The sequence below is a fragment of the Benincasa hispida genome, chromosome 2, assembly GCF_027475165.1.
Source record: "Benincasa hispida cultivar pf3 chromosome 2, pf3_genome.v1.1, whole genome shotgun sequence".
NCBI lineage: Eukaryota > Viridiplantae > Streptophyta > Magnoliopsida > Cucurbitales > Cucurbitaceae > Benincasa > Benincasa hispida.
In genome coordinates, this window is record NC_143479.1 from 17988658 (window position 1) to 18010853 (window position 22196).

General features: G+C 34.5%; 2 protein-coding genes across 4 annotated transcripts; one reads left to right on the top strand and one right to left on the bottom strand.

The window, feature by feature from the left end:
• Positions 1-8397: 8397 nt before the first annotated feature.
• On the top strand, positions 8398-13232 carry SCY1 (SECY homolog 1). 3 transcript variants are annotated; one of them, XM_039023608.2, is made up of 8 exons: positions 8398-8919; positions 10070-10227; positions 10315-10700; positions 11259-11558; positions 11654-11743; positions 11993-12116; positions 12572-12735; positions 12903-13232. In XM_039023608.2, the coding sequence occupies exons 1-8, from the start codon at positions 8732-8734 to the stop codon at positions 13131-13133; spliced, it is 1641 nt and encodes a 546-aa protein (XP_038879536.1). In that variant the 5' UTR covers positions 8398-8731; the 3' UTR covers positions 13134-13232. The 3 variants fall into 3 exon arrangements, with proteins under 3 accessions (XP_038879536.1, XP_090166849.1, XP_090166850.1); XM_090310723.1 differs by lacking the exon at positions 8398-8919 and adding an exon at positions 9140-9395; XM_090310724.1 differs by lacking the exon at positions 8398-8919 and adding an exon at positions 9162-9193.
• A 240-nt stretch (positions 13233-13472) lies between these two features.
• Positions 13473-20774, bottom strand: LOC120071364 (cyclic nucleotide-gated ion channel 17). Its single transcript, XM_039023607.2, has 7 exons — positions 20209-20774; positions 18788-19361; positions 17523-17735; positions 17035-17333; positions 15622-15733; positions 14888-15124; positions 13473-14653 (listed from the first exon to the last, which is right to left on the bottom strand). Exons 1-7 carry the CDS (start codon positions 20241-20243, stop codon positions 13934-13936), a joined length of 2190 nt encoding a protein of 729 aa, XP_038879535.1. The 5' UTR covers positions 20244-20774; the 3' UTR covers positions 13473-13933.
• Between the last annotated feature and the right edge of the window lie 1422 nt (positions 20775-22196).

Below are 22196 nucleotides of genomic sequence, written 5' to 3' on the forward strand. Positions count from 1 at the left end.
AATTGAGCATTTAGCAAATAGGATATTTGTTTATCAGTCAACTTATACAAGAAAAGTTTTGAAAAGATTTTATATGAACAAAACACATCCATGGAACGTTCCAATGGAAGTTCGTTCATTAGATGTGAGGAAAGATGTATTTCGACCTCGGTGGTCAGTCTCATGCTTTATATTTCTATAACGCATGGTTGCGTTGAGTATAAGATTATTCCTATCTCTAGGAACACTGCTTACTTTGCTTAGTGAGTTCCACTACTTACCCTCTCGAGCAGTTGGTTATAGCTACTCAGCTCATAGACATGTTGGGTTTTATGTCCTAAAACTCATGGTATGTAAACAAAGGAGCTTATTCTGATAATTCAATAAAGGTATTATTCAATAGATCTATTGCTTGAATAGAAATCCAATAAGCCTAAGAGTCCTTGACTATTAGATGAATACTTGAAATCTATGTAGAGACATAAAGGTGGATCAGGTTCGAGTAAATAGTCAAAATGATCTATAGTACACGGATAAGGTTTGGTACCTTATTCTGGTAGCACTATTGGATACAGCCTGCTCTGTAGTTGTTACAAGGAGTTGTAAAGTGCTACAAACGAAGTGATCCTAATTCGTTCATGTTGGACATGAGAAGTGGGGGTGTCCTTGTGCAAAAGAGTTTGTACAAGATCGGACCACGAAATGAGTCACTCTTACTTTATAATGTTGTTTACTGTTTAAGACTAACTATTTCAAAGCAATGACCTAGGTAACTTAACCTTAATCTTGAGCTAACCATGAACTCCTGTTTATCTGGGATTTCCCTTAGATTTGCATAGGTAAGGATTGGCTTAACAGTATCGGCTCAATATGACTGTCATTTCAGGGGTAAGACTGAATAGATAGCTGAAGACATAGGGTGCAAGAGGGAATTCACTCCTACCTGCTTTAGGGATAGTAGAGAGGTTGTTCCCTTAAGTGCTGATTTTGGGGCTTGAACAAGGGATCCCGCCCTCTCATTTGGAATGAGAGAGACTCAGTTTTGTGATTGGATCACAAAACAATTGTTCATTAGGGGATTAGTGGGGACTTAAGGAACAAAAGGTAATTTTGGGGGTCAAATAGAGATTTGACCCAGCTGTTATTACGAACAACTTGTGAAGGGTTAACTTATTAATCATGGTTATATCGAATGAACATAATATATCTATAGTGAGGGGAGTTCAACTATGGGCTTTAGTGAAGTGACCCATTAGTTAACGAATGGGGGTTAGATCGGTCTAATGAGTTTAGCCGATTAATCTCGAATCGTTGGAGCCCATGATCTGTAGGTCCATGAGGTCCCCTACTAGCTCGGAAATGGATTAGCTCTAGAGTAATGTGATAAGTTAATTTGAAATGTTCAAATTAGAATCAAACGAAAATTGGAGAAAATATATTTAAATATGATTTAAATATATGAAGATGAATTTATGTAAAAATTAATTTAATATTAGATATTAAATTAATTAGAATTAATTAGAATTATTTAAATTGTTTAAATAATTATTTATTAATTTTATTAGAAAATTAAATTTTGAAATTAATTTGTAAAATTAATAAATTTTGATTTTAGAAATAAAATATGATTTTAAAATCAAAATGAATTTTGGAAATTGAAAATTACACAAAACTTTAAAATGGATTTTTCAAAGTTCATCTTCAAATAGCTTACAAGGAACCCACCTTCTCCTTTGGTTTACTCCAAGCATGAGCTGCATCCCATGCAACACATCTTTTTGCATAATAGTCTGCAATATATTGAAGAGATTAGAGTAAAGAAAGAGAGGAGAACCGACTGATTTTTTGCTGAAAAATTCGGATGAAGAAGGTGTTCTTCAATGGGTTCTGTTCAGTAAGCTTTCTCCATATTCTCTTTCATTCCATCTTATTTTGAGTCCCACATTCAATCTGGAGCATCAAGAGGATATTAGAAAAGATCTTGTGGTGGTCTACACAAGGATTTAGAGAATTTTGCAGCTGAACATGGAGATTTCGTTGGTTCGTCCAAGGTATGTTCATGAAATTCTTTATACTCTGTTTTTAGCATGTTTCTTTTCAACCCAAATTAATGAATTAGAATGCTTATGGATCTTGATTTCTTCTTCTGCGTATTGGTGTCGATCCAACAAGACAAGCATTGCAATAGCCTTACACTAAGCAAAGAGGATTAACTTACTATACTCGTACAACGTACACCTCTCGGACGTTTGCTACATGCGTCATATCTCTATGCCGCATGATTGAGTATACAATAACTCTTGCAATCTACACTTAACTCACTACAATGAAAGTAAAAGATGATAAAGAAGAAGAAGATGATGAAGATGGTGTTGAAGGAACTAAAGAGATGCATTGATTACAAAATGTATTAATGTCTTAAGCCAAAATGTAATACAATACAGAGATAAGAAGTAAGATGGAGGGCTAGATGTAGGCAATCTCTTGCTTTCATCAGATGTACGTCGAGGCTGCCGGTGATACCGTGGATGGGTAGTGGAGTAGTCTCTCTCGAGCTCTATCTCTGGCGAAACTCCAGTCGTCCCTCGGAAGGGGCTGTGGAGGTAAAGAATCCTCAAAGAGTGTCTGCTCATGCTCTCATCTGTGATCACAAGGATCTGCCTTAGGGAAGAAGCTCGGTTGATTTGAAATGAAGATCCAAGGCGCTATTTATAGAGCTCAAACGCCGACAGCATTGATGATTGCGTTTTGACTCACTGTTACCTTTGTCGCGGTATGGGAAATGTCAGCATCACCTTATCTTGTTGATACTCCTAAGGTATGCGTTCAAGCTTATTTATCCTGAAATGTCAACGCATTCCACTCACTTGGCGATCAATCTTCCATTTCGACCATCACTCTGTGAACGCAACATTCCATGCAGCGAACTAATCTTTATGAGAATGCATGCGGTTACTCTTGCAACGGTCTAAGATCGACGCATGTAGTCAATTCCTGTAATGGCTGCAAAAATAGACGCTTTGATGCGTAATAACGCATGATATAAGGTTAGTGAGGATTTCTGGTGTTGGTCGACGTAAGCTCACTTTTTCACGTGAATTCTTGGTATTATTGACGCATATTCTTCTTATTAGCCCTCATAATTCTAAGTAAAAGGCTACAATAGCTTGTATTTCTACAAGTTATCATTTGTCTTCTAGTAAAAGTCTTCCAACAATATTATACGAAGACAATATAGCATGCATATCCCATATCAAAGGAGGATATATTAAAGGAGATAAAACAAAACATATTTCACCAAAGTTTTTCTACACTCATTATCTTGAAGAAAATTGTGACATCACTATACAACAAATTTGTTCAAAGGATAACCTTGTGGATTTATTTACAAAGTCATTACCTTTAGCAACCTTTGAAAATTTGGTGAACAACATTGGAATGCGGCGACTCGGAGATCTCAAGTGATGTTTCCCGGAGGGAGAGTACATATACTGTATTCTTTTTAAGAGTATTAGATTATATGAAACATGTACTCTTTTCCTTCACTAGGATTTTTTTCCCAATGGGTTTTTTCCAAGTAAGGTTTAAATGAAGCATATTTCATATATATAATGGACATCTAAGGGGGAGTATTATAAATATTATAGAAAATAGTTGTCCATTAGATGTTCATGCTCAGTGCCCATTGACCATGTGTCATGTTCCCATTTTTCCAAAAATGTTGTCCACTTGTAAATATTCATTATTAGTGTCCATGTAGTCCACCTCCTACTTGCCAAATTATCTAGCGTTTGGTGGGTTTTGAAAGATACACATTTAAAGTTTGGAGAAAGTGGAGAAATCCATAATTTGTTATTTTATTTACTTTTGTTATTTATTTTATTTTATATATTTTATGTTTAATTTATGCTAATATTTATTTATTTCATATATTTATATTACATTTATTATTTTATTATTATATTTTATTGGCATCCGTGTTTCCGTTGTGCTCCTCAAATTCACACCAAAAACCATAATTTTGTTATTTTAGTTTTAATAAATAGATCAAACCAACGGATGTGGCACCTATTATATCATTGTTTGGGCTTGTATTCGGTAGGAGTATTTTGGACTTTTGCTTTCTTTTTCATAGGTAGGATCTCTAGATTTTGTTATTTTTACTAAATTGAAAAGTTATTTCTAGGGTCGACTCAATAAATGATCAAAATAGAATGATGTTTTTAAAAAATGACCAAAACTATTTTAGTTTATAAAAATTGCCAAATAACTAAATCTATTATTTTTTTAAATCTCTAAATGGATAGATTTTCCCTACCGTTCAAATCTATGGGATATTGTCAGAAAGCACACGTAAATTTTCACCTTACGAAACTAGCATCCTTTTTTAAAACTTGTAAGAATAGTTTTTCTCAGTCAATCTCGGACGAGATCGACCTCCAAGATTTAGTTAAAAAAAATCAACTTTTCTAACTTGTCGATTGTTTTGGGTTTTCTCGGTATATCTCCTTTGATTACATATCGAGATTTGCTAATTTTTTTTATGTAATCTTCCTAATTCTTATATCAGATCTTATATATTTTCAATTTAGATTTTCCAAATTGATTCAACATTTTAAAATTTTGGGAAAGATCAAATTTTACGGAAAAAAAAAGAGTAAGATTTGGGATATATATAGAATCTTTGTATTAATCATGCCCAAGATTTTCAATGTTAATTATGTCTGGGATTCAACCGAGAAAGCTCAAATATATAGAATCTTAGTGTTATTTTGTCGGGATTAACCTTGAGATCCACATAATATGCAATCTCTTCAAATCTGATACCAACTCTTACCTCTTCCCTAATTTTCTCTTGCAATATTTCCCAAATCTTATATAAAATTTTGTAAATCTTACCTCCAATTTAAATTTACACGAATTTCTAAATTAATATATTGATAATTTACCAATTATCTTTTTAAATATTTTCAAATTATGTTATACTTGGTAGTGTGATTTTTTTTAGTTTTACAAAGATTATGTAACCTTTGGATTATTTGCATTTCTTACTCAAAATCTTGGTGTATAATCTAGCGACTCAAATATTGGGGTATTTGTTTCGGATTGGATGGGTTAGGCATTCTAAACCCAACCCTTGTTTGAGGCATGAATTTAGGAAGCCTTTTTCCCATGTGTTTGAATAGTGTTTACTATTCAAACCCACGAGTTACTTTTTTTTTTCTTTTTTTTTTTTTTTTAAAAAATTTAATCTAGGAAGTATGTTGGCCAACCTTCGGACACCACATTTAGTGACCACCACGGCCAACTTCGACACCACCTCCGGTGACCGTCCCCGACCAACTCCGGCCGCCTCCGATGATCACCACCGGCCAACTTCGATCACCACCTCTTGCGACCGTCATTGGCCAACTCTGGCCAACTCTGGCCACCACCTTGGTGACCATCATCGACCAACCTCCAGTCGCCACTGGCCAACTCCGACCACCACTGACTAACCTCTGGCAACCTTGCTTCCTCCCACACTGGCAAAATTCCTGCCACCAACTCCGTTTGCCACCCTTCGACTGCCACCTCCGATGACCGCCGCCAACCAAGTTTGAAAAACATTAATAAAAATACTCTTAATATATAACAAACTAGACAAATTTGTATATAAAAGTACTTTTAAGAAAGAATTGCAATACATGTATGTTTTTTTTATTTTAATGAGTTTTTATCAAAAGTGTTTAATTAAAATGAATTTTTGAAAGATATTTTTTCTAAGTCATTCCAAACATGGTTGTATAGTTATATTTATTTATATTATATGTGTAGAACTATATATGTTTGAAAGCTCTAATTTAATTTAATAACATTTTAATTTTTTTTTGTTGGTTAATTTAACTAGCTCGAAGACTTAGAATCATTTTCTAAACGTAAAGATTTAAAATGTATAAAACAACTAAATAAAACTAAAACTCAAAATTTATGATTTTTTATTCCTCAAATGTAATTTGATAAAAAAAATATATAGTTTTTTAAACATTGAATTTAATATTAAAATACTAGTTTATTTCAATTTTAAATCAGCAAAAAAATCGATTATTTTCAAATTAGTTAAAGTGACAAAAGTTTATGAAATTTTATTTCAAAATCTGGTAAGATTAAAATATCAAATTATTAAAATAATAGATTAAATAAAATTATAATTTTAGTCAAAATCTCTATTTATTTTTCTTAAAAAAATATTCTTCTAAAATTTTTAGTTTATTTTAAACTTTAACTATACTAAAATAATTAAGATGAAAAATTTAAACTAATCTAAAATCTAACCTATGATTAAATACAAGAAAATATTTCACAAGCTAAATATTTATAAATCTGCCGTTCATTCCCAAGCTATTTAAGTCTCCACTCCAAATACAGATTTTTTAAACCCAGACTTCCAAAACTTTTTTCTTAGACTTCCAAAACCTACACTCCAAACACAGTTTTCTTAAACTTGAGCTACCTAAACTTCCCTACCTAATCCCAGGCTTAATATACCTAATCCCAGGCTTAATATTCTCAGGTTTAAGATTCCAAACCTGCGCGTCAAATGTCCCCTTGGATGTACCGAGAAAGTCCCAAACAATCGATAAGTTGGAAAATTGATTTTTTAACTAAAATCTCTTAGTCGATCTCATTTGAGATGGAGATGGACCGAGAAAAACTATTCTTACGAGTTTTCAAGAGGGATGCTAGTTTTATAAGGTGAAAATTTAAGCGTGCTATTTCTGATAATTTCCCAAAATAAATCTAACAAACTAAACACAATATCTAACAAAATCTAACTTCCCAACCCTAAAACCTATCTAAGACTAGTTTAACAAACACTTCACTTTCTGACCATTAATTTTCACCAACCTTATACATTATATCTCCTTGAAAAATAAATACTTTGTACTATAAAATAATTTTTCAACCGCTAAAATATTTGTTCGAGTCATGTAAATATAAAAAAAGAAGTCACACAAATACATTATATTTAACTATTAATTTTTTTTAGTCATGGAAATATACTCTACTAAGAAGGGGTTAGGGTAAACAAAACAAAAAGAATCAAAGAGGCAACAAAACATACATATATTATAAGTAGGAAACTTTTGGCTCGGAGTCAAAATTGCCAGTTAATTTTTCTTTGAATTATCTTTAAAAGAAACAATGTCCAACCTTGAATGATTGATTTTTCAAATAATCGATCCGAATTCATAACCTTGTTTTTTTTTTTTTTTAAAGGCTAAATAAGTAAATGGAAAAGAAGAAATGAACTCTATTGAAAGTATAGAGAGTCTAACCGAATCATGGTCAACTTAAGAGATGATTTAAAGGAAAACTGAGACAGCAAAAGTAAATCATCAACTAGTTTAGATCTGATTTTGAGATAAAGAAGCTTTTGGTACTTGGACAAGATGTTAGTAAGCTTGCAGATTCAACGCATAGGAGCTTTTCTTTTTTCTTTTTATTTTTTTATTTCAACAAATACCCAGGGTTAGATATTAGAATTTCATAATTAAATACCGTTATATTAAAAAAAAAAAAAAAGAAAAAGAAAAAACCAGTACTAGCAGAAGCAGAACAGAAGAAGCTTTTTTCCTTTTTTCTGCTGTGTTGTTGTGTTGATTGCAATCCAAAGTATCGACAGAAAGGTAGAATTTTTCTATAAAAATTAGCATTGTGTTAGATTGCAAATGAAAGAAAGAAAAAAAAACCATCAGGGAAGAGAAAAAATCAGCACTGAGTTTTAAATTAAATTTGTAATCATATCTAGTAATTATAAATTAAATTCCAACAAAATCTCATTTGAAGATTTAAAAAAATGTTTGTGGATTTTCATTAACCAATTGGGGGCATAATTGGAAAACTAATTAGGAATATGGGGCTTTACATATCTCCTTTTGACCATAAATCAAAGAATTAAAAAAATGACCATTTTTTCAATTGAGTATCTCCTTTCGGCTATTTTGTGCAATTCCTCTCATTTCTACTTTCGTGAATTTACATTGATCTTTATGCTAATTTTGCAAGGCATCATATATTTATATACACATATATATAAATAAAAGAACTCAATTAACTATATGATTAGCCAAGACAGTAAAAAGGTTGAGCTAGGACTTAGAGTGGAAGGTCTTGAAATACATGGGTCGTGTCCATCTTGCTGGCTTGAAGTACATTGCTCAATGTCACGACATTAAGGTCCTCAAAGCAAGGCCTATTTGTTAGGGTTTTGAGCATTTGACTAACAATAATATTTCGAACCTCAATTATTGAGTCTTAATGTTTGAGGTTGTGAGGTTGTTGAATGGAACTATTATCGATCTCTCTAAAGTTTTTTTTTTTTTTTTTTAATTAAAGAGGCAAGTAAAATGGGGTCATTTCTTTCTCACACATTTTGTGGTAGTTAAAATAGCGTAGCATACCGTGGGGCGAAAAAAGTATTGGAGGATTGGAAGTTTGGTCACTCCTTTCTCCTTATCTTGGGTGATAATTAACTAATTAAAAAATTTTAGGAAAAAAGAAATGAAGAGCAAGCTTTAGATATAATCCATTTTGACATGGAGTCGAACAAACTCAAAAGAAGACTAGAAATCCAACTAGGGAAATTAGGAAAAGGGAAAAAGGAAAAAGATATGGATAGGGGGATGAGGCAATCCGCGGAAACGCCTAATCCACCGATCGTCACATAACGTTAGCCTTTCAGAAACCGAAACTGAGGCGTGAGTGAATAATGTTGATAACAGTCAGAGAAGCTGCTGCAGCTTCTTCTTCGCCCCTTTCCTTCAACCTCTCCACTCAATTTCTTACCAATTCTAAGCGCTTTCCAAGACCTAGAATTTCACTCAACCGAGCTTCTTTCTCTGTTCCAGGCAAGCCCAGTGCCAGCAAATCCTTGAACCTTGGCCTCATTTCCAACAGGTGAGACTCCTCCATTTATGTTCCTTTTCTGCTCATTGCCCTTCAGTTCCTTTAACTCGTCTTTTAGGTTTGCTTTTTGGGCTTTTCTCTATGTGGGTCCTTCTTCCTCGTGTAGGTCTTGTGGGTGGTTCTTTGTTTTTCTGTACATTTTGCTTCACCACAGCCCGTTAAATATTTTTGTGTCTTCTAAGATTTCCATGCTTTTCTGTCACTGGAGAAGGAGGTCGCCCTGAAGAATTGGGGAGAACTGTTGGCCAATGATTCGTGAGCAAGGGTCTGCTTTTGCTGTACTTGGGGATATAGAAAGACTAATTTAGATGAGAACTTCTCTGGCAGACTGTGTTGAAGTTTGGTCGATATGCTACCAAGTGTTAGAAAAATGTATCTTGGTTGATTTATTTCATAGTAGTTGGCATGGACAAAGTCCACAATCATATGCTAAATGAAATCCGTTCTACCAAGGAGGATCAGTTTGGGTTTGTGTTTTTGTGTCTAATTGGTTCTTAAGTCACTAACTTGTGACCATCTGTTTGGTAAACTTCTTTTGGGCTGTTGGTCTTCCAGAATTGAGCGGAATAATCCTATATTTGAACGTGGAAACCTGATATTTGTAATGATCACATGCTCTCTTACTGAAATCTAGAGCCAATTACTTTGGCTTTTGATAGAGAAGCGTTCAACTACTCATTCTTCCTGAGGCTTCAGTCTTATACTTTAGTCGAGAACATACATAGCTAACTAGTCTTTCTAATTCTGGCTCAGCCAATAAAGTTTGTTATATCTTCATTCAGGCTTCTAAATGAATATATCTACTTAGCTAATTGATGCTCATCATATACTGACAGATTCAAACAAACTAAACAATATAATACTCCGTATGATTCAGGACCTTGACTTCTCAAATGACAAACATTTATTTTGTGATTTATCTGTTTTTAACAAGAAATATGAAGGAATGCCAATGAATGCATTTTTCAATTGTTTTATTTTCTACCTGTGATTCAGCAGTGCCTATTATATGTTGGTTTGAAGGTCCATTCAACTTGGGAGATGAAAACCAATATATTCTTTGTTAATGTCTTTCTGTTCTAGAACTGCCATAAATGATGGTTGGTCTATAATTGACATGATAATAGTTTCTCTTTCTCAGTTTTGAGAGCTCAGTTTTTGATCCCTTGGGCATCCGTCCAGATCTTTCTTCCGAATTAAGTAATACGTGGGAAAATTTTCTTGGCTATTTTGGTCAAACATTTGATAGTGCTTCAAGCACAAAAAAAGATAAATCTCCCTCAGCTCGTGGATTGGCAGGTTTTGTTTTTTCTTGTCCTTTAACGTCATAACAAGTATTGGATATAGCTCCTGAGTGGCATTACTGAAACTAATTTGACTTTGCAGCTGCAATCGAGGACAGTTCCATTGACATAGGGGATTTCTTCAAAGGTCCATTGCCTGGAAAATTTCTACAGCTCTTGGGCTATTTAGCACTATCAAGGCTTGGAATCTATATCCCTCTCGGTGGAGTGAACCGAGAGGCCTTTGTTGGGAACTTGGATCAGAACAGCTTATTGAGTACTTTAGATTCATTTTCTGGAGGAGGCATTGGTAGGCTGGGGATATGCTCCCTTGGCATTGTTCCCTTCATCAATGCACAAATTGTCTTCCAGCTTCTTGCTCAAATTTATCCAAAATTACAAGATCTTCAGAAAAGAGAAGGCGAAGCAGGGCGAAAGAAAATTCTGCAATATACTCGATATGCCTCAGTTGGATTTGCAATCGTACAAGTAAGGAACTTGATAACTCAATATGGCTTATGATAGGGTGAAATAACTTCAGAAAGGGAAAACTGTAGAAGCTGACCTTGATTCATTTAGTTTTACCGGATTACATATTTTCAATCTTGAGTTAAATGGACATTCTGTTTGAAGAACCTGCACTTTTGAAGAGTATGGACAGAAGTATTTTGAAGAGTATGGACAGAAGTATTTTGAAGCTTTCAATACTCGAGTCTAACAAAGTCCATTCAGAGACGACGTTTCTGCTGGAAGGATTTTTTTTTTTTTTTTAAAAAAAAATATTTATTTTCTACTTTTATATTTGTTGGAAGCTGGTTTCAATATCCCAGTAGTGCACCCATTCAAACAACAGTAGATGCAAGCAAAAATCTGGCACAATTGCCAAATATGAAGGATCTTAGGCATTGAACACATAGTTCCTAATGTTCTTTTGTGAATGAAACGTTTTGATGTTAATGGATATTGTATTTTACATTTAACTGTACTTCAAAAGTTTGTGAGCTTTTATTTTAAGATTCTTCAATTGTGTTCTCATTTTCCTCACAGGCAATTGGCCAAGTTCTCTACCTTCGCCCCTATGTTAATGATTTTAGTACAGAATGGGTGCTTTCTTCTGTTACTTTATTAACACTTGGCTCAGTCATAACAACGTACATTGGGGAACGGATCACAGACCTAAAGCTAGGAAATGGGACATCTCTTTTAATATTCACCAGCATCATCTCCTATTTACCCGCATCCTTTGGAAGGACTGCTGCACAGGCGTTCCAGGATGGTAACTATGTTGGATTAGTTGCTATCATAATCTCCTTCTTTCTATTGGTACTTGGAATTGTATATGTTCAGGTAATTAATGCACATAAATATATATATTTTTTTTCCTCATTACAGAAGATGTGTTGTTATATATGATTATAATTTATCTGAACCAAGGTTTTCAGGAAGCAGAAAGGAAAATCCCCCTCAACTATGCCTCAAGATACACAAGCAGAGGTGGAGGACTTCAGAAATCCGCTTACCTGCCCTTCAAGGTTTGTTTTCCTGCTTCTTTATTCTCATGTCATTGAATTAGTATAGCAGTCAGTCGTGAACTTTAACTTTAGAGAAGCTTGAACTTTGAAGTCCTGCAGAACTTTGATGTTGTAACTGGGAGATCTTGGTTTCAGATGTTTATTCATGTTCCGGATCTCGAAGTTTATAAATTTGTAATCTGGCCTTTATTAACCAACAAGGAGTTTGTACAACTTTCATATTTACTTGATTGATTTCATTATGCACAGGTAAATAGTTCTGGTGTAATGCCAATCATTTTCTCAACATCAACACTAGCCCTTCCGGGTACTCTAGCTCGCTTCACGGGGTTATCGGTCCTGAAGAAGGCTGCACTTGCTTTAAATCCAGGAGGTAAGATGTTTTGGTTTACTGTCCAATGAACTTGCTACAAGTTAAATGATATATAATTAGATCTACCTTCATCCATTAGCTTAAGCTTTTAGGTCAATTGGTTATTTAACATGATATCAGAGTAGGTGGTCCAGAGAGGTCTTATGTTCAAGCTCTTGCATTGTTGTTTCCTCCCCAATTAATATTCACTTCCATTTGTTAGGTGTTCTTCATATTTCAAATCCACAAATAAGGGAGAGTGTTAGATGATATTTAACTAAATTTACCTTCATCCACTAGCTTAAGCTTTTTTAGTCAATCGGTGATTTAACACTACATTCAGGTTAGTTTGTAAAAAAGTTCTAATTTTTGAAAAAAAAGGTTCAGTAGCTGTTCAGTTACTTCGTACGAGGTTTCTCATTGTTGGTAGATAGGACTTCCTGGTAATACAAAACTAACAAATGGGATTTTCTTAGGTTCGTTCTATCTGCCAACCAACATCCTTTTGATAGCCTTCTTCAACTACTACTACACATTCCTACAGTTGGATCCCGATGATGTGAGTGAACAATTGAAGCGGCAGGGTGCTTCTATTCCCCTCGTCCGTCCAGGCAAAAGTACAGCTTCATTTCTGAAAGCGGTAATGTTGCATTACCTAATGCAATTATTTCCATGTAATTATCTCCATGTTCTTGCTGCTGAATCAGTCATCTTTTCGATTTGGCCCAAATGAAGTTATTCTAACTGGAGATGTTATGCACCTAAAATGATCAACGATTGATTAATGTCTTGTTCAATGAATTATAGGTCCTAAGTCGGATTTCAGTACTTGGTTCTGCCTTCTTGGCAATCCTTGCTGCCGGTCCTGCAGTGATTGAGCAAACAACACATTTGACAGCATTTCGAGGATTTGCAGGAACCTCTGTTCTTATTCTTGTTGGCTGTGCTACAGACACAGCCAGAAAAGTACAGGCTGAGATAATCTCCCAGAAGTACAAGAATATAGAGTTCTATGACATCGACAGGTATAATCCTTGAAAGCGAGAATGTAATGGAACAAAACTGGTGCAAAACCTTTATATTTGTATTTCATTGCATCATACTCAATTAATAGAACACTGGTTCTCTTTGCTTTCACCCATCGTTCCAATCAGAATGCAAGAAATGGTTGGATTTGACATAACAACTTTTGTACTTCCATTACTGTTCGTACATTGACAAACTAAACTGGAAAATGACAGTTCGAAGTCAACAGGAGTGACTGAACTGGCTTACTTTTACAGACTCTGGAATCCAAGGCAGTCATGCTATGTATATGTGCATTCTTGGCGATATACTTCGTTGGACATCAAAACTAAGGATTAAATGAGAAAATTCTAATGGAAAAATATGACTATGTAATTTATGTCTAATTATTAAGTATGAACAAAAGCTTTCTAGCTCAGCAGCAGCTAAAACCAGCATAGTTTTCAACGTAAGAAATCAAGATGAGTGCAAAAGTCTGACTGAGGCACTGTGTATTCTCTGAAATATAACTTGCAGTTAGTTCGCAGTGGCTCGTTTAACCATCCAACGAACGAACCCAGTTACTATCTATGAGGATGAAATATAAAGACATAAGACCAACTTCCTGGTTACGACATTACTGCACAGTTCGTGACATTGCAGTCCCAGCTAAGCATTGGATTAAAGCAAGTAATTGATAAAAACTATACATCAGGGAGGAAATAGGCAGAAGGCCCCCGTAAGGTCTGAAATAACAGATGAGAGAAAAAAGGATGCTCATCTGAAATGGATTTCACCCTTCTCAGAGACATGTTTGAGACTACTGGAAACTGTTATCTATCTGGCTCAATGGAAAAGTCGGGTTCATCGGGCTTTTGTAACTTTGGCAAGTCGTCTTTCATTCTCTGAGCGCCTCTCCTTGTGTTTGCAGCAAACCTCGAAGCCAGCAAGGTTACATCCAGATACATTTTAGTCTGAGAAGGATTTGAAACAACCGCAAATTGTTCCTTTCCTTGGCTAGTTTCATCAGCCACTTGTTCTGATAAAGTAAATGATTCTTTCACTAAGAGATCTTTTGCCATCATCCTTTTCTTATGGCGACGCCAAGCAGCCTGAATAAAGCAAGCTGCCCATGTTCTCCAATGATGAGAGTAAAAGCGGAATGTGTGCTGCAATTTTTTACTGTGCAGACGTCTAAATTGGTTGGCCACAAATTTAAGATCTTCTGCACAGAGTGCAAAAGCTTCAACTTCATTGAGCGCTTTGACTGTTCTGGTTGAGGAGGGCAAGTTGGTGGTGGATTTTGGGTGCAAGGCCCAAGAAAGTAGTTCCTCTCCACAAAAGTCCCCAGGACGTAATGTTATGGAGTTGAAGAAACCAGAACGGCCTCCATTTGTGGTAGAACTCTCCAATCTGCCTCGAATAATGAACAACATCTCTGTTACCGGGTCACCCTCCCGTACAATATAAGTACCTTCCGTGCTCAAGGAGGAAACCAGGCGTTCACATATTGCATCAAGTAGCTGATCATCCATCTGTGCAAAGAAAGGAACCTGCAAAACAGAGGGGAAGAGTGCTCAAGCTGCTTAGTGAGTCAAGGGTGGCAACTCAATTACCAGACATGCTTCTGAAATCTCATTGTTATGTGATCTACTGCCTACTTAATAGCAACACAATAGTAATGGCCTTTGTCATAATCAAAGATGCCAACACTCGTGTAAGAATAGCCTAGATTATTGTCTGGCTCCATATAAAAAATAAAGAATAAGTATGCAAGAGAATCATACTCGTCGGACGAGATCCAGACATAAGTGGCACTGAATATCACGTCGAAGATCAGCAGGCAAGCTCTGCAAGATGGTTTCTTCATCAACACCTCGAGTTGCTACCCACTTATATTGTACAAAACGTCGAACTCGTCGTTTCAAGTCTTCGGGGAGTTGACGATGTCTCATCCACTCTTCAGTGTCTCTTCGCTTTAGTCTCCATTCTTCAAGCCTCACAGTAAGGGATTGCAGATAAGTCTACAGCAAATGGTAATGAATTTAATCAAATGAAACAATAACTCAATACAGATCATCTATACTAAGAACTTGCATGTAAATGCCTTCATAAAAGAACTGCGAAATTTTATCCAAACAGAAGTCACTACAGAGACTACTCAGGATCCGGCAGATATTTGCATAAGTTGAGGAAGCCAGACTGACTTTTTTAGTTAGAAAAACTTGTGAAACCGAATCACGTGCCTATTATGAACATTGAACAGAAAGATCATCCCAGAACCAAACCAATTTCTTCCATATAGTGAGACAAGTAATCAAATGATTCTAGCCCTATGGAGGGCTTGTCAAGGAAAATACTACTTTCTTCCTACCCTTTAATCAACTTAAAGATTCAACATGAGTGGAACAAGCATCAGCAAGCAAATATATATAGAAGTTTTAAATACAACAAGCGCATCTCAATTTGCATGAAATGAATTCAATGAAAAAAGATCAAAATTTATCCCTCAGTCTCTTACCTGCATATTCCCAATCAGATGGGCGAATAATACCAGGCCTAAGATGGCAATGAGCACAGCAAACAATGTCTCACCAATGAACGTGGTTGTTTCCAGATTTTGTCCATATGAACTGACAAAATAAACAAGAAGTTACTAGTATTTTCAAGGAAAAGAAAAAGAACAATTACGTTCGTCCGGCAACCATTTCGTTTTTTGTTTTTGATTTTTGAAAATTAACCCTATTATCTCATTTTCTTACCATGGTTTGCATCTTTCTTAAGTACTCATCCAAATTCTAAAAACAAAAACTACTTTTTTTATACCCCGTTTGGTAACCATTAGGTTTTGTTTTTGTTTTTAAAAATTAAGCCTATATCATCTACATTTCTTACAATAATTTACATCTTTGTTAAGTAAAATAATTGAATTCTTAGCCAAATTTCAAAAACAAAAACAGCCTTTTGAAAGCTATTTTTTTAGTTCTCAAAATTTGGTTTGGTTTTTTACACCATTGGTGAAAAGTACGTAACAAAGAAGAAATTTGGAGGTGGAAGTAGTGTCCATAGATTTAATTTTCAAAAACAAAAACAAAAAAACAAAATGGTTACCAAATGGGGCCTTAGTTTTCAAATTTTAGCTATATTTTTAAAAACATGTGTAGAAAGTAGAAATAAAACAAGCAACTTAGAGGTGGAAAGGGTGTTTGTAAGCTTCATTTTCAAAAATTAAAAATGAAAAAACAAATGGTTACCAAATGGGGTTAAAGAATCATCTATAACAAGACAAGAATGAGATCATACATCAGGTTGTACTAGTCTGCCAGCCACGTAATCAGTACAGAACCTATGATGAGCGTTCTATACAGTTACCTAAACAATTTAATAGCTAGTCCATAGGTTTTCATGTGTTGCAAAGTTTACAGCTAAAACTTTCAATTAGAAGAAAAATTCATGTAATGCATAAAATGCTCAAGATCAATTCATGATCATGAAGTCAAATTCATTCAGCAGAAGATAAACTCATTTGCATCTTGAGGAAATGCTACTTTCCATATTCCAACAGTGATTCATAGTTCCTCTTCGAGATCAGAAATAAAATTGTATTCATACGTATAGAAACTTTATTGTGACGGCCTTTGAGAAGAGCTCCAAAGCTTTTACAAGCAAGTTGGAGAGGTAAATGACAAGGCGAGATTATTTATCCAAATAATGCTTTTCTAACCACAGGGATCCAAGTAGCATTATAATTTATAAAGAATATTATTTATACTTCAAGCTTAGATTACTAAATCAACGAGCCAGGAGGAAACTGTAACCTGGGAGACAAAGAAAACATTTATTGGTTCTACCTCTTGAGGAAATTGGTGTTCTAGCTGTTACATTTAAGGATACTGCACCAAGAAGTTAATTATAAAGAAAAAGAAAATCATACCTCAGGTTTTGCAAGCCCCACCACAAACAATAGAAGTACTTTGCAATAAAGCTTGAAGAGACAACATTCTTCGACATTGCATTCCCAAAAATGCCATACTTGAAAACTCCATCCATGCCACATTTTTCAAAAACAAGTGTATTATTTGCCCATGTATTGCGGTCATTATGGTTAAATGTATCGCAATCAAAAAAAGTTAGGTTGCATTCTAGCGGATTATATTCCTTCTTCCTACAAAATGATTTCCAGCATGAAGTATATCTATCAACTGACAGCAAATACCATGTAGCACCTAGAACCTGCCAAAAAGTAAAATAAGATAATATTAATGATTGGGAGTTCCCTCAAAAGAATAGGAAGAAAACCAAAATTATGCCATGATTTCTTAAAAAAAAATGAAACACTGAAATCCTCTGCACAGATATTTAAGTATTTATATCTTGCATCAGAGAAGGAGAAAGAGAGAGAGAGAGAGATGAAAGAGTTACATGGCTAGCCAACATATAAAGTAGAAGATTATAAGCAGCTCCTGCCCAAGCTGTCTTTGTAACGACTCCATTTGCCTTGATGATTTCTGAACTTAGTGGGAAAATCAAATACAATCTCGGTATATATTGAAGCAGAACAATAAGCGCAAGAGCATTGTTCTTATGATCGGTTAGACGGCTTCTTGTTGCGGGTATGATGAACCAGATGACAATCTGCATGGAAGAGGCAGTTACACGTGTAGGTCAAAAACCTAATAATTAAATTACAAAGGTTAAACTAATTCATGGAAATGAGTATCGTCAGATAATAACTGTTCGTTCTCAGTAACCAATGACACTACTTATTCTTCTACTTCCCATGATATAGATGTACCCATTTGGAGTTCCATCTTTCATTTACTCCAATTTGGACATTTGTCACCAACTCATCCCTTCCCTATTGATAATTGTGTTGGACTTATTTTTACTAAGCTTTTCTTCTCTCAAATCTTTCATAAGACCAACCAACTTCTATTACACGTTAAGTCTAGAACCTAACACTCCAGAGATCTCTCTCAAACAGACCTAATAGCCACATACCATCGACTCTCCCAAACCACCACTGAGATAGATAAGTCCTAGAAGAAGGTGCTGCAATCACATATTACTAAATCTAAAGGGACAACCCCAAAAATTTTTGCATTAACTTTTACAGATAGGCTAATTATTTGATGTAATTCTCTGGCCAAGAAAATGATTTTCTAAACAAGTTCACCCACCCTTATAAAAATCAATCTAGCCTTTAATAGACCAGATTGGAGCTAACATCAGACCAAGTGAAACTTTCATTGTTAAGAAGAAGGTTGAGAAAGATGTACTACCATTTGGTTACTACCAGGACACAAGTAGGTCATGGTTAGCATGGATGAATAATTCTCACATCATAATTTGCCTAAGAAAATGATAATTCTCTTTTCACCACAAGCAGATAGATGGATGATAATAGTAATCATAGTTAATCTTACTTATCAATACACTGGTACCGTGGAAAATAATTGGACTCCTCGACTTACAACATTAAAGAAGAGCTAACTGCTGAAATAATGAGGTAAGTTTGCTAATCTCATTTAGAAGACTATTTGCCTTCAAAATAAGGGTACTATAGAGTTTTACAGAGTTCTTTCTGTCCCTAAATCTCTCTCAAGAAAGAAATAGAAAATACCATATGAAGACTAAAGACAAAGTACACTAAATTCAAAGTCAAAGGATGAGGAACAGAAGTCGACCTGTGGGAGAGGCAGGGTGGCAATTAGATCGACAAAAAAATCAGATCTAATATACCTCTTTGCTATCATCTTTGGATCCATCACAAGCTCACCTCTCCCAAAAACACGAGAGCTAGGAGCAACATATGCTGTTCTGAACTTTATAATCATATGCAGAAGATAGAAAATATCTGCAACAGTCCGAAAACAGGTCACAACAATTCGCAATTTCCAGTCTGTCCTTACACATTGGGATTGCCCTTTCCCATTCAAAGCAGGCAAGAAAAGATATAGTGGGTCAACAAAGAGTGCCAATAAGCATGAGCAAATGAACACCCGGTTCCATTTCAAAACAATTTTACTACCAGGGTCTAGTATTCTTTTACTCCATGGTTCATGGTCCTCTGCAAACACCTTAGACTTCTCAGTTTTAAACGTTTCGGCGAATTTACTTTTGCTTCCCCCTAGTCCATTATCAGGTATTAAGAATGTTGACGACGGAATATAGTATCTTGATGATGACTTCTCAAGTTGTATTGCTTCATTGCTGCTTCCAATGGCCGATTTCTTATGTTTTTTGTGATCAGAATAAAACCTATTGATTTCAGGAATAAAATTTGTAACCATAAAAGTTAATACATTAGTCTACAAATACACTAGTTATATAAATAAAGTTTCATTTAACTATGGTACTTCATAAGCATGGAGCAATCATGCCGCAAAGAAACAAAAATGCCAAGTATTACTCTTTTCCCTGACCTCCCCATATTTATGTTAAGCAATGACATGAATAAAATCGGTCAATTCATTCCGTTTCAAACGCATAGTATCTAATTTTCTGTTGTGATATGGTGTTGGAATCTCCTAAAACACATAAAGAACAGACCTGGAGATTCTAATAGCATAGGAACATAGATCTCATCCCAATTTGTATTGTCTATTGTTTGTTTTTATCGAACTTTGAACATTAGTCTCTTTTCATCAGTTGAATCAAAAGTTTTATTTCCCTTTTAAAAAAAATTGCATAGGAACATAGTGATTATCACAGTTTTAGAGCTACACCACAAAAATAAACAAATAAAAACGGTAAGGAACAAGAATAAAACAAACTAGAGCCTTTGGTGATTATGTGTGTCAACTTGCCAACAAAAACAAGTTGAAGTAGCCAACGTTTACAACTCTTACTCAACTGAACTAAGCAAGTAAATAGGAAACTGGTGTTACAGGACAGACAATCTTGCTGAGTTCTTTTCTTCTCCCGTTTCCATCTAACAAAAACTTAAGACCTCACCACATTTCCTTAAAAACAAAGCAATGCATATCCCAAACAAATTGAAGATTTCCGTAGTATCCAATCGATTAAGAGATTCAACCCACCAATTACAAAGCTTTCAAATTAAATACAACTACATTCTTAGAAACAAAGGAAGAAGAAAAAATACCTAACAAGCTTCTCCTTCCTCAATTCCATGAACATAAACAGAATAAGGAAGCTGAAACGTAATATCCTCAATGACCCATCAAAAAAGCAGGAGCATGGAGTTGGATAGAATGATCCTCCAGTTCTTCAGCAGCTGGAGGAGAAGGAAAAGGAGACAGAGAGACAAGAAGAAGAGAGAAGATCTAGGTTCTGTTGGGTATTGAGGTAATCAGTGATTCAACAAGGAATTGAAGTTGTTTGGTGAGGAGAGGAAAAAAAGAAGAAATTTTGGGGAAGCCAACCAAAGTGGAACCGAACCATTCAATAATATACCGAAACACCACGTGACTAAGCTAAGACCACCATTCTGTAGAAAGGCCACCGCACCGTTTCCAGTTCCCACCTTCCCAGTGATTTTGGACTATTATGAACTTCCCCATCAATCTTCACTCTTTACTCTTTTTTATTGAACTTCTTGCGTCTCCTTCAATGTTCTCTCTTTTTCTTTAAGCCAAACAATCCTGTACTCATTTTTGTGATAAAATTTGAGGGCTGCACCTAACTCCATCCTCCCCATTTTTTTTACATATAAAAACAAACTATCATATGATAATTTTTTATTAGACAACTGTGCTTCACAATGATAGGTATAGCCCAAACAATACTTTAATATTTTCCTTCTCTATTTTACTTATTTATTGATGAACTCCATCTTACAAACATATTAACTCATGACTTTCTAACTCAATTCAGTATTCTAAACACCCTTTAGTTAAGTCTCTAAAATTTGAGGTGAAATTGGATACTAAATCACAGTGCTCCTTTAATAAAATTTTAGACGATTCACAAATAGATTTGTTTAATTTTTTACAGAGAATGGGGTGGAGACTCTCCATTTAGGCAGAGAATAGGGAAGGATGTGGGAGAAAAAGAATTTAATAGGCTAAAAATTTCCTATAGGCTCCATGAAAAATTTCACAACAATGAGAATTAGGAAGCCATCTCTGCTCTTGCCCCGCTTCTGGAACATCTCTAATAACAACATTTAAAGAGAGATAAAAATTAATGTTTAAGAAACGTTAAAATTTTCTTGATTTGCCATGTGGGTTCTCCTCAATCAGCCTGTTCTCACCAAACAAACATTCTACAATTGTCAAATCATTATCGCATATTCTATGGTCTTGCCTCCCTATTTTTAATTTAATGACCCACACTAATAACTAATAAGAACAATCATTTCTATTTAATAAATGCTTTCTTTTAGATTAATGTATATTGAGAATGTATTAAATGTATTAGTAGTAAGTTACTTAAAATTTTGGCTACAATAATGATTTGACATGACAGAGGAATATAAAATGTCCAGTTCAGATCTTGCCGTATTATTTCTTTTTGGATTAATAATAATAATAATAATATAATGTAGATTATTTGATAACTATTTTATTTTATATTTTTGTTTTTAAAAATTAAATCTAAGGACACTATTTCTATTTCTAAATTTTTTCTTTGTCATCTACTTTTTACCAATGGTTTAAAAAATAAAGTCAAATTTTGAGAACTAAAAAAATAGTTTTCAAAAAAATATTTTTGTTTTTGAAATTTGACTAATAATTCAACTATTGGACTTAAAAAAGATATAAAATTATTGTAATAAATGTGAACAAAATAGACATAATTTTTAAAAATAAAAATTAAAAATCAAATAATTATCAAGTAAATCGTAGTAGTTAGAGTTATTTTGCATCATATTAAAATGATATCTAAAGTGGCACTTAAATTGAAAGTGGATTTGTGGGCTTACACCTTTTTCTTTTTCCATTTTTTAATTTCTCTTTTTTCCTAAATTTTTGTGTTTCTTTTCACTTTTTCCTATAATGCGGATCCCTCAAACACGTCTCCTCCATCTCATCTTCAGACCATTAGTCTCGCTTCTTTTATTTATTTATTTTTTCTTCACTTTATGGTTGGTTTTTATATGATCTCTGCATTATTTTTTTAATTTACACT

Bases quoted from the DNA above. Each gene is read 5' to 3' on its own strand.
- SCY1 (XM_039023608.2), top strand. From the start codon at position 8,732: ATGTTGATAACAGTCAGAGAAGCTGCTGCAGCTTCTTCTTCGCCCCTT. The intron at 8,920-10,069 runs GTGAGACTCCTC...TCTCTTTCTCAG, and splicing joins CTTGGCCTCATTTCCAACAG to TTTTGAGAGCTCAGTTTTTG. The intron at 10,228-10,314 runs GTTTTGTTTTTT...TTGACTTTGCAG, and splicing joins CTCAGCTCGTGGATTGGCAG to CTGCAATCGAGGACAGTTCC.
- LOC120071364 (XM_039023607.2), bottom strand. From the start codon at position 20,243: ATGTTCATGGAATTGAGGAAGGAGAAGCTTGTTAG. The intron at 19,362-20,208 runs GTATTTTTTCTT...TGAAATCAATAG, and splicing joins AGGAAGGAGAAGCTTGTTAG to GTTTTATTCTGATCACAAAA. The intron at 17,736-18,787 runs GTCGACTTCTGT...TCTTCCATGCAG, and splicing joins CCACCCTGCCTCTCCCACAG to ATTGTCATCTGGTTCATCAT.